Source organism: Colias croceus, chromosome 11, assembly GCF_905220415.1.
Source record: "Colias croceus chromosome 11, ilColCroc2.1".
Lineage (NCBI taxonomy): Eukaryota > Metazoa > Arthropoda > Insecta > Lepidoptera > Pieridae > Colias > Colias croceus.
The window spans coordinates 4,465,744-4,478,717 of record NC_059547.1 but is presented as its reverse complement, the minus strand read 5'-3'; the positions used below and the strand labels follow the sequence as shown (position 1 = coordinate 4,478,717).

The 12,974-nt window shown below is 33.2% G+C and overlaps 1 protein-coding gene across 1 annotated transcript; it reads left to right on the top strand.

The window, feature by feature from the left end:
• The first annotated feature begins 3,046 nt into the window (after positions 1–3,046).
• On the top strand, positions 3,047–4,767 carry LOC123695663. The gene is made up of 4 exons (XM_045641570.1): positions 3,047–3,385; positions 3,624–3,647; positions 4,297–4,395; positions 4,666–4,767. The coding sequence occupies exons 1-4, from the start codon at positions 3,128–3,130 to the stop codon at positions 4,765–4,767; spliced, it is 483 nt and encodes a 160-aa protein (XP_045497526.1). The 5' UTR covers positions 3,047–3,127.
• The last annotated feature ends 8,207 nt before the right edge of the window (positions 4,768–12,974 follow it).

Sequence of the window (12,974 nt, the reverse complement as noted above, 5' to 3'; positions counted from 1 at the left end):
AATGTTAATCTAAGATGTTAATAAACACACAAAATAAAAACATAAACACACTGAAAATAAAATAGCTCGCAGAAGTTAAATTTGCTTTAAAGCTCAAGCTGTATTTTTATACAGTTATAAATACATAATAATACATAACATACATACATAAAATAAAAACGTCTCTATTGACTATAAAAAGCTATGCTCATCATTAAGGTCTTATTTGGCTAGGTACCTAATACATAATTAAAAAAGCTGATATTTTTTGTAACATGTTGTACCTAATATACTTAACTACGTTAAAATAATTAATATGATGAAAAATATATTTATTGTTTGACCATAATAGTTACCTATTTATCATTTTTTTACTTTTATGTCACTTATTTCTAATAAGGTTATTACTAAATTCATAAACAATAAAATTTACATGTTGTCCATTTGCTCATCTACAGTGAATAGGCGCTTTTATTTATATGTATAAATGTATAAATAGAGAGGAAAATATCGTCATAAATTCGTAATTAAGCAAAAGGAAACTGTCAATTGGATTTGTTTTATTCCTTAATATTTCCACAGATGAAATGTATGTACTTATAGCCTACGAGACTACAACTTTTTCATCTGTAGGTATCTCCTAGTTTAAGTCGGAAATTAGCTCGCCATGGCAGGACAACAGGGCGGGGCAGTAACATCAACAGAAAGATATTTAATATTGCTTCATAATCCACAGAAATTCAGATATCTAATAACGTTCTACTTTCTCTGTTCTACACTTAAAATTTATTACTGTCACTTAAAGTCATTCAAAAATGGCTGAACTTAAACGGACGCAACTTTCTGCAGAGATAGCTTATAAGTTAAAACTGTAATTCCTCGTAGGATAAGATTTTAAAATCTTTAGTAGAGTCAGCAGAAGGAGTGGAATTTAAGTTTACAAATTCCGAATTTATGATGCTTCATTGATTATGCGTTTCATTGTAATGTGTATGTAGGTATGCGATGTTTATAATATAGTCTTGAGAATTTCAGGAGTAATAAGGGGATACAACTAAAAATAGATCAAAAACGGCGCTGATACGTAATCGATTGATAGCGCTGAGAGACGCCCGATATTGATATTACCTATCCCGGACATCAAGGCCCCGCCCGTCGTGTACAATACATAGATGTTATTTAAAAATGAAATATTTTTTATTTAATAAATCTACATTTTGTGTAATCTATTATAGATTTGTTAATACGTTTATAAATGAATGGTTTTTTTTTTAATATACAGGAAGATAAAGTCCATAAGAAAAAGTCTTCCATACGAAACGAGCCCGATTTCACATCTAATAAAGCAAAAAAGAACAATTAAAGCCCATACATTAAGGGACACTTACAAATGGATGCAGCCTGTTGCTTTCTACATCTACAGCATCAAATGTGCAGACCGTATTTCTGGACCGCGTTTATACATTTTGAGCTTTCGTTGATATTCGGCTCTCGAATTCGCACCGTTTTTATGATATGAGGTAATAAATAAACCGGGAGAGAAAAGGGCCTCACAGGAGATATTAAATGCAATATTTGCGATGCACCCTCCCGTTATTAGGACAACGCATGCGCCAAGATCTGGACGCCATCCTCACTTTCACTGGAACACAGTGTGTTTTGACGTATACTGCATGTTCACGAGGTTTAATGAGTTCTTGACACGAAATGTCGTGTAACAAAATTCTGGGAATGAAATATTGTGTAAACTACCCCTTATGATAGTGACGTAATCGATTAAGAACAGGGTGAGTGATTTGAACTATAATCTAATAAGTTATAGCCTTATAGGTTACGGTCGTAATGTAAACAGATATCGAAGACAACAATGATATTAAACAAATGCTAATCCTCTAATTTTAACTGACGCTTTGCAAAAATTATGCATGAATATCTACGTTTCAACTATTTAGGTCACCTTGACTAATTTGAATTAAAATGGTTAATCATCTGTAAACCCGTAATCAACGTTGCTGGCATTTTAGTTTAAACTTTAAAGTTATTTAGAGGACGTTGCATATGAGCAAAAAATATAAGATGATTAGATGAGCTTTTGTTATCAAGTAGTGATTACGGTAGCGTTTTTCAACACTCGCACGTGTTAAAGTGCATATCGCCGTGAATGAAACTGCGACACGTTGCCATGGAAACGGGCTGAGGGTTGAAGCCCTTTGGGCCGCTTTACCTTCCGATTTCCCCTAAAGAAAAATACGTAATAGCTTGTAGTATTAAATCAGAGGCTGCCTTAATTGGTATAATAAAAATGCTTACAGTTACTATCTTATATTTTTCTACTTTACACTAATGTAATATGACAGTAATTTATCTTAAGCTATTACTTAGACTTCAGAGTGATCAATATATAAAAATTTTCACTTATAATACCACAAGAGCTTCAAAATTATCGGGTATTTTCCGATAGGTTCGTTGCAAACAAATGAAAGAGTCAAGTTTTTAGTCAGGTTTCCTGAAAAACTTGACGACTTTATTTGTTTGCAGGGAACCTTGAGGGAAATGCCAGATAATTTTGAAGCTCGTGTGGTATTCGGGAGATTATTTTTCCGTCCCAAATGTCGGCCAATATAATTTCACAATTGAATTCAACCTGTCAGTTTGACGTCAACGACCAGAGAAATTTTTCAAAAAATTATCAGTATAATACCATGTAGGTTGTACCACGTGACGTCGAATGGTGCAATTCTATTGGTCGATATTTGGGTCGGAAAAATAATCAATCAAATATTTGTATTAATTAAACTTGAGACAACTGTAAAGATCTTCCTTAAAATAATTATGATGAATTATGAGGAAATTCATAAATTAATTTTATTATGTAGAGCAAAGAGCTGTTATCATAATTTGAAAGACCTTACAAAATACGACTCTATTAAAAAGGTATCTAACATCACATTGTTTATTTTGTTACAGGTGCCAAATAGATTAATCACGTGCCTTATGATCTTCCCTTATATATTTACCATTTGGAAATTGTTCATAGCAAAGTTATAAGTCCCGTTATTCTGTCCATGCACCTTTTACAATTGTTGTCATGAATGCTTAATGTAGCGCTAAGAGAGAAGGGAAGGGTTGTGTGGATGGTGTTGCAAGGATGTCTATTTGGGTGGGCAGTGGCGGCGGCGGGAATGAGGTCCGCGGTCCACCACCAGCCACTGTCCTTTCTACTAACACTTCTATGGAGTCTGGTATCGAGGCTGGAGTCCTGCCGACTGTCACGGGCTCGCTCGCGTCGGCGAGGGACTCCCTGGGATCCCTGTCTAGAGCTGCCGAACATTTGTACGACACAGACCACACCGATCTTGGAAGCGAACTTGATGAAGCTGAAATACGACGGGAGTTGATGCACGATGTAAGTTTCAATATGTTCTTAAAAACATAGTACTAGTTTGTACCCGTTAAATAATATATAATACGTATAAAAAGTGTATAAAGTACCATAAAAGACTTTAGAGTTATTTCATATTGATTTTCTGGGTTTTAATTGACCATTACCAACGAATAATAAATGTATGTAGTATTAGAATGGAACGAGTAATTTACTATCGATCACACTATCGATAAAATATGTAACATTTTTTCTGTTTCAGAAATGGCGCCTTCTTTTTGATAAGGTAAGTTAAAACATTAACCTATATTTTGTATTATGGTAAATGAATTACGACAGCAAAATATGATAATATCTACGTATATAGGTACTAAATTTATATAGCCGTTAACAGATAGAAAAAATCTTAATCGTCTTTATATAAGTTATAAATATTCCATGCCTAACACCTTTTTAAATAATAATTATTAAGGTATGCTTTGTATTTTATAAAATTCGACTAATTTAGAACCATTGCACATGTTGCCTACGAATACATCAAAAGTGACTTTTACGACATTGAGACAAATTTCCAGAAATTCTTATGTTGAGTTGATTAAAATGTACAGAAGCAAGTTCCAAAAAAGTTTTATAAGCAGATAAAAGTGTGTCGGTAGCGCCGCAGATCAAACGGTGTGTCGTCACGTAGAAAACATTGAGATAATGCCACTGCACAGATAGGGCGCTTAATATTTTTTTGTCATCTCCTTTTTGGAAATGGACGAAATTATTACAACAATATTATACACATAATAATGCGAACTCTCGGAACGGTGGGTGATTATGACGTTACGGATGCTCTGTTGAAATCTCAATTTTGTTTTTGTACGTGACCGTGTCGAATGTTGAAGGTGTGAATTTTATACTAATGATTTGTTTATTATCTTCTTGTGCAGTTCGATCCTGAAGGCTTTGGGGAGATTCCTTGGCCGGACTTCCTGCAAACTCTTCAGCATCCCGATTTTATAGCACAGGTGCCTCATCACAAGCGTGAGGTAAATTCGTATTGAAAAATTAAACCTGAAAATGTTAATTGTTGTGTACATATTTAATAAAGTTACATTCATTGTATTTTAATTTAATACTATAGGTTACTTGAGTTTGATTTGCCGAATTAGTAGTTTAACTAACTAACTAACTTTCCAAAGTTATAACGAGGAAGGTACACAAACACTTCAGTTCGTATATTATAATCTACTACTTAATAATTTATTGAAAAACCGAGTAGGAATATTGGACAACATTAAGAAATATATCTTTTTCAGATACTATTAGATAAAGCTCGAAGTTCCAGCAGCCCAGCCATAACATTTCAAGAGTTTGTTAATGTGGTAAGTTTTAGCGTACATTTGTCACGTTTTTTGTGATATCATGAATGATTATTTTGTACATTTAAAGAATTTAATAACGACAACTTACTGTGTGTAAATAGAAAAATATTACGTAGAGCAGAAAATAACATCGACTCTACATTTCGTTTGATGTTTTTTTTGTACATTATGTATGTTATTATTAGTTATGTATCATTAGATTTTACTAATCTAATATATAAAAATCAATGCCACTTTTCGTTGTAATTCCATAACTCGAGAACGGCTGAACCGATTTCGATAATTCTTTTTTTATTATATTCCTTGAAGTACGAGGATGGTTCTTATGTAGAGAAAACGTTAATATGTACCACGGGCGAAGCCGGGGCGGACCGCTAGTACTTATCTGAAAATATAACTATCATACTAATCTGCGACTCTCCTTGGTTTTATTCTATGCATTTTATTCTAAATTCTACAAGATAGAGCTCTACAATGTGTAGAATATTAGTGAACCGCTTATTAGGTTCATCTTGGTAAATTGTAAATTAGCTTTATCCTAATCATCAAATATATAGGGGCGGTATCTTTTAGTCTTGATGTACATTGTACATATAGGTAACCTATAATATCGTCGTGGCGCTCCCCGTTTCCAAAGTACAAGACAACTAAATTAAGATGCAACGCCGATTACGCTCAAAGAGCCCAATTTCAAAATGGGCCCAAGTCGTACAACCCAGCTCCACGAAAACAAGTCCTATTACAAGTACTATAAGTACACGGGATCTTTGCTAAAAGAAAAAGTTTTCTAAATAAACTTGACTTCGGAAAGGACCCACATTCTTATCGTTTCTGTCTGTCGCCTCGAAACTCGATAAAGTCCAATTCGATTTATTAGGTGGACATTTATTTTTGTGTGGTTAAATATATTATCTTAAATGCGTATTAACATTGAGCACGATCGTTTATTATTGTTTTGATCCGTACTGATTCAGATATATTGTTATTTTTGTTATGTTAGGTATATAATTATGTATATTACTACATATGCCTATCTATATTATAATTATATGTATACTGATTAATTATACATACCTATGGTAGGTAAGGGGGTCGAGAAACAAATAATCTAATATATTATATTAAATCGAATCGTATTGTTACACGAGATGTGCCATTTTATTAACATGTGCTCTTTAGCTTTATTTTTATTTAGGCGCTTAAAATACGCAGTTATTAGGCACGTTCAATAAAAAATACATAAAGATTAAATCATTAGTGCTTTGGTTTAAAGATTTAAAAGAACGATACGATCTCATTAAACCTAATACATCACTTTAATGTCAAACGAAAGGTTATCCCCTAATTAATTATAAAAAAGGCATATGAAAACGAAAATTTGGATGAAGAATCTTAAGAAGCACTTAATTAAGTCAACCAAATGTGGTGTCGTGAATTATTCGCTGAACTAACTCCTAAGAATTTTAAAATGAAGATATGTATTTCTTAAAAGGGTCTCCTTTTTTCGAATATAAATTTAAAAATGATTTTATGTTATAAACGTATAATATAATATGTATATAAACAGGTTATATACTAGATATTATTTTATAATTATTAATTATTAATTAAATATTATTCTAATACAAGCAAACTATAAGAGCTCTATAACAGCATGATAACAGCACTCTTGTGATTTGTTGTTGCGTCTAAATAAAATCAATGCCCCTTTTTGTTATTAAAATTTCAATTTTTTTTTATCGTAGGACTTTTAAGTCCATTAATATCGGTTTGAAAACCGCAATATTAATTTTCAGCAGTATGAATTATTCATTCGTTTGTATACAATAAATATTTCAAACCGTTTTTTTTCACCTTGTCGAGATTGGATCAAGCGAGTGTTGATTTTAACAGCGCAGCGGCTTCAAAAATGTTTCGCGTACAATTGTGTAGATAATCGTAAATCAAAATTAAATTCGAAGTATAAAGAGACAACGAGGGACACTGTTGGGTCGTGGGCGTCCATGATGCGGCATTCTTATGCTAATCCGGGCGAACCACATTCGAATGGGGTGGGCCAAATTGTTATTTATATTGTCACCTCCAGGCTTTTTTTGTTCACTATACTTCTGGACTAAATTACCGTCTGACTTCATTCCCATAAATATATACTCGTAATGCAAACATGATCACTTCATCTTGTTAGCAACGTTTTTACGCTCCGAATTATCGGACATAGAAATTTGTGTTTGTTTACTTTGTTTATATTTTTTTGTTAGAGGAGAATGATAAAAACAAAGCGAGCTTTAACAGTTCTTTTTTCTAGGTCATACGATTTACCGCAGTCCTAATCAGGATAAAATTCATAATTTAGTAAAATATATTCTTCTTCCCACGTTGAAGAGGTCAATATTATATGTTTTATGTAATTTTATGGAAATGCATAAAATATTATTCTTTGCCATTACACACAATAGATATGTGAATAATTTTTTCTTTGTGTGCTTAATGTAGGGCAGTAAATAAATGATAAATGACAATACAATGACGGAATGAAAGCTTTTAGGGAAATCGTATCTGCTTGACATGGAAAGTAATTTCCTGGCAGGAAATTAGTTCACACTGTAACGATATGCAGTGTAAGAAACTATTGTTTATTTAAATATATATGCTCGTGTTAAATATGTGTGGAATGGAAGCAACTAAGTATTTACCTGTCTCGTGGCACAAAAAACTTTTGAGAGACGCCGCGGACCCTTAATCAATTTATGGGGCGCTAACTGGTACACAGAAAATGTATTAAAGCTCGCTGTGGGAACGAGCCACACGCCAAACACTTTAAACAATCATAATAATATATTTAGAGTATTTGTGTCAAAGAAAAAAAACATAGAAATTAGTTTATATATTTAACTTGCTTTATACTATCGACTTAACTAAAACTGTAAAAATGTAAATATGTTCTCTATAATTCATCAAATTCTGGAAAGTAATTCGGAATTACTTTGCTCAACAAAGCTTTACCAATTAACCATCATTACAATATAATACTTGCCTTCTTCATTATCTGTTTACAAAACAAACAAATGTTTTTCAACACGACAAGAGTAATTTTCGAAAGATACAACTTTACGCTGCGTTTAGAATTCACATAGGGAACAAAAACAATTACTTAATAAAACACACCTCAATCAAAATTAATTGCTTTACGCATTAATCTCTTTATCTTCCCTCACTAACAAAACAACGTGTCCGTTCTCTAAGGTAATGGAAGCAATCATTCCAGATAAGATACCTCTAATGTGAGAAAAGGTAACGTTGGGCTCGGATCGTTAATTTAATTTGAAATAATAAAAGTTATATCCATCATTTATCTTTTTCGACAAATTTATTTTTAAATGCCCTCTACGATGTCCTTCTTATCTCTGTTAAGAATGGAAAACTGTAAAGAGAAGTTTTCATAAATAGATAGAGGCGTATCTCTTCCGCCAAGGAGTCATTAGCTATCATTACGGGTGCAAAAGAAATTACACACGCTACATGTTTAAAAAATCCTTTAAGTTAGGAGTAGAGCTAATGGTGTATAAAATGTCGCCTTATCTTCTAAAATCGTAAATTATAAAATAAAATTGATATAACGCCCAATTTGAAGTACCTAATTCGTTAGCAGGTCCTGTCGCAGGGCACATTCCTCCGTCGAGTAGGTTTTCGTGTTCTGTCGGACTGTCCGTCCGTAACTCACGCGGTATCGCTGCCATCTAAATTGAGATTTTATTGACGATTACTGTTCTAGAGACGGTATCGTTGCGATCTTGGCGCCCGCTAGGTACCTCGCTGTGTCGCCCAATTCGATTCGTTATTGATGCCGTGATTCCATCTCAGACACAAAACGTTTTACCGCACTTTACTTAGCATCACTTTTATATATTACAGCAATTTGGAAAACAGTTTGAGCTTAAAAGCTTCGGCCGAATCAATTACTGGAAATTTGGAACGTTTTATTGAAATTTATTTAACAGTGAAGCCATTTTTCAGTATTTAGTTACGAGATAAAGAGCAGATAAAAATAATTTTACCAATACACTTATTTTATTTTTGTGATATTTACTCTACGTTGAAAGTTTTTGTGTAACATTGTTGTATTTTGGATCAGACCGTAAAAGTATTAAACACATCCAAGGTATATTCACGTATATATGCCTAGTCAGGGGGTATCGGAGGAACAAATGATCGCAGGGAGGTGGCATGGCGGTGAGCGTGGCGAATGGCGATGCAAGGGTTGATGCTTTAATGTAATCGTAACATTTTTTATAAGACCACACCGCGGTAAATTTACACTAATTTCACGCGTACTGCTTTCTCACGCACCTGTTCAATTTTGATAAATAAACTAGCGGTATGTAGGTACACAAATAATTTGTAAATAAATAAAGATTTATGTGGATTTATTTATTTATTAATTGTAACTTATCATTACAAATTTCAAGATTAACAATAATCGTTGATTTTTACAAATAAAAAAACAACGTAATTTAATTCAGAATACAGAATTTGCTAAAGTTGGAAACATATTTTGTATAAGCTCGATAGACGATAATATAAACCATTTAACTTTATTGTTGTGGATTAAATAACATTTCATATTAAGCAGCGAATTCCTTAAGGGGCATAGATCATGTTTCATAATAATTTTAACGTGCTATAAATTTAAAGTGGACCAGTCAATTCGAATTTGAACATAAAAAATATTCGGTAGTCCATTTGTATAATTAGATCCAAACTTATATTCTAATACGTTATTGTGTCCATTAACCTTGAGACTTATAAGGTTATCGAATGACCTATTCATGCTATACAAAATATTATTATGTAACCTATGTTTCAGTAGGCATCACATAATCAGTTTTACTGAGTGAACTGATTAAAATCAGATATGGATAGGAATGGCGGACAAATATCACTCTTTCACTACCGCATGTCATAGTAAAGATAAGCTAGTCCGTGAGATAGAAAATATATTAGGTACATAGTGAATTTAATAAAAGGTAACTACATTGTAGTGTGAATGAACTCGCAATTATTGTGGAGGTGTCGCTCGTAAAGTTTCCAAAACGGACCTCAAAAGATGTTTCGTTACGGTGACATCACTAGTTATGACAGCATTCGTCCAGCTCTATAGAATGATATTTAAAGTTGAAAAATATTTAAAACAGAATGCATCGTTAAGTAACAAACGAACAGTTAAGTGGACAATATAGCGCCATGGCATTCCGTTCTATATTTAGCGAGCGGGTTTGCGCTGAATAATATCATATGGGAAACAAGGAGTTGAGCGGCGCGTATAAATTAGAAGATAATCGACCGACATCACCTGTCAATGCCCACGCGCACGCGACTAGTTCAATGCTTTTAAATTGACTTCTGTTCCCATTAACAAAAATAACGTACCGTATCTGTAGATCAAATGTAAATGTATACTGTTATATGTAAACAAACACACTTACCGACGCGGCGTAAGGAAGCATTAAAAAGTGCCGGTTCGAATGCCATTTTCTAATCGTTATTTACAAACCTGTATCCTGTAAAGAGAGCACGGTCGATCCGTGAAACATTTACGTCGATAAAGAGATAAGACAAGGGCGATGCCAGACACGTTCAGGACTAAATATTTACAATGACTGTGAGGAAACATAAATAGTGGTTCGTCCGACAGCATTCGTTAGAACTGTTAATTGGATTCGTCATACTGCCTAAGGCAGACTGTTTGGGATTAACAAAATACAATTCCTTAAATACTTCTGTTTTGTACTGCGCCCGCGAATAAGAATCCAATGGAATGCAAATTCAACGTTGTGAAGACGTGTAAAATGTTATGTTAATACTCTCTTAACCGTATCGGTTAAAAGCCTTTCATCTACGCTAGGATGCATTTTATTCCCAGATAATAAATACATTTCGTGCTCAGCTTGTAATTACGTTCTCAAGGAATCTGCCAATTAATGTAAAAAAGGGGAAGATATAGGTAAATACTTAAAATATAACCTATTCAATAATTACTTTTAACATAACATAATATCCTAGTTTCTTCTTATTTTGGAGTTCTTACCTTCGAGTTCTTAGTTAACGTTTCAAGAATATCTGAGCATGTAATACTTTTTTTTAAGTTTATGTATTAGTTATTACATATGTATTGCTTATTCCTCATATCAATCTTAAATAATTTTCGGTGTCAGTAAAATTTTGAATATCATATCTTTACTCTACATTGAATATCTATTCCATACGTAACAATGGTATCAATAATTGTAATCGTAGAAATTAAATAGGCTTGATTAAATAGCAAATATGTACATAGTTGTAAAATATAATAAAATATTGTGTAATTCAAAAGAGAAATACATAATGTTAGAGAATAGAAAATCCCGTGAAAAATATAATTGAAGAGTGGTCTTTTACTTTAAACATGAATTAATTTTCTATTTTTAAGTCGTTAGTTTCTTCGAGCCACGAAACAATACAATAATTATAAGCCCGGAGTGTATTATTATAGTGAATTTACATGTTCATTTCACTGTTGCCACCTCCGTGGCCATTGGTCACACATCACGTGCTCCCGAGGTTCTCACGAACTGTGATCTCATCATGCACATTTATTATGGATACTATCAAACTTATCTTTACTGCTGTCATAAAAATAAGAAATTGGATTACTTTTTTTAAGCAAATTTTACGCTTGGCAGGGCACAAATTCTATTTAAATTCGCACTGAATGTTTCCTAACTTATTTTCAACAACTTGTCCGTTTTAAAATATAAGTTTACTGTTCAGTTCAGAAGTTTGCTTGGAAACATAACGGTGCTGCACAAAATTTAACTAGAAGATTAACAAGATTATGACGTTGTTTGTTTTAAATTAGTTGAAGAGAACAGGTAGCAAATAAGTATGTAGTAGTGCGAACGCAGTATTTGTGGATAGAGTTAACGCGCGACGCGAGACGCCCGAGCCTTTCCCACGCCCACAAGCGACTCCTTTCTTCATCCGAGATATACCTACGCTATTGTTCTGAAATGTAAATACTTTAGATCTTAATCATACACTAAGGATATATTTTACACGCGATTTCTACTTTCTAATGTGACTTCATGATGATAATTTTCTTTATTGTACTTGTTTGGTTTTACTCCTTGTTTTTTATATTTTTGTATGAAATATATTATCTAAAAAGTAGCGACGTCAGATACTTTTTGAGGCCATTAAAAATTCATTATGCATTTCACACTAGGGGAGCATAGGGTAAAAGTGCATATTGTGCTTCAGAAACAATAAAAACAATGACCGGACATAAATAGCAAGCAAATAATACGTTCACCTAAAATACGAGTGCCATTAGTGCAACGGTCGTGGGTAATGTACTGTACAAATGTATCACATCTTAGCTTTAAGCGCAAACGGAACTAAGCATTCAGTCGTTCACTTGCCACACAAGATGTTCCTTGTGTTAATCCGCCGTTACCAAGAAAAACCACGGATATAACATAAAGCCGCGTCTCCACCGGACATAGTATTCAATTGTTGGTGTTCCACTAATGGGATGTTTACCTTACATTAGTCGCTACGGAATTAACCGTCTTTGTTCGAAATTTGCAAAGATGAATGGGGAGATTTTGTAAAGGATTTGTGTGAAAGGCAGACTAAGCCGCTAACACCTTCGCGTGTTGAAAAACTTTTTTTTAACTAGCAAATGGTATTATTTTCTCTTGTACCACAAGAACATATCGATGATGTATAAATAAATAAATAGATATAAATAAATATTATAGGACATTATTACACAAATCGACCTAGTCCCACAGTAAGCTCAATTAAGGCTTGTGTTGTGGGTACTAGGCGACGATAAATATAATATTTAATAAATACATATATAGATAATAACACCCAGACCCAAGAACAAATAATTGAGTTCATCACACAAATATTTGCCCTGACCGGGGATCGAACCCGGGACCGTCGGCTCAGTAAGCAGTTACTTTACCACTGCGCCAACCGCGTCGTCAATAGAGAGATATTTTACAAATTTACAAATTATAATGTTCAAAAAGATTTATTTGAATTTGAAAGCTCTTTCTCTTATAATGACGATATTATCATTAACTTTCAATATCAGTCTTTATTTCGCATACATAACTATGACACGTTTAATAAAAAAACACATATATGTAGTTAACATCGTTAATTTAGTTAATAAAATGACATCATACAAGCAC

Excerpts from the sequence above, each read along its gene's own strand:
- LOC123695663 (XM_045641570.1), top strand. The coding sequence starts at position 3,128 with ATGTCTATTTGGGTGGGCAGTGGCGGCGGCGGGAATGAGGTCCGCGGT. Across the intron at positions 3,386-3,623 it reads GACGGGAGTTGATGCACGAT|AAATGGCGCCTTCTTTTTGA; the intron begins GTAAGTTTCAAT and ends TTTCTGTTTCAG. Across the intron at positions 3,648-4,296 it reads GGCGCCTTCTTTTTGATAAG|TTCGATCCTGAAGGCTTTGG; the intron begins GTAAGTTAAAAC and ends CTTCTTGTGCAG.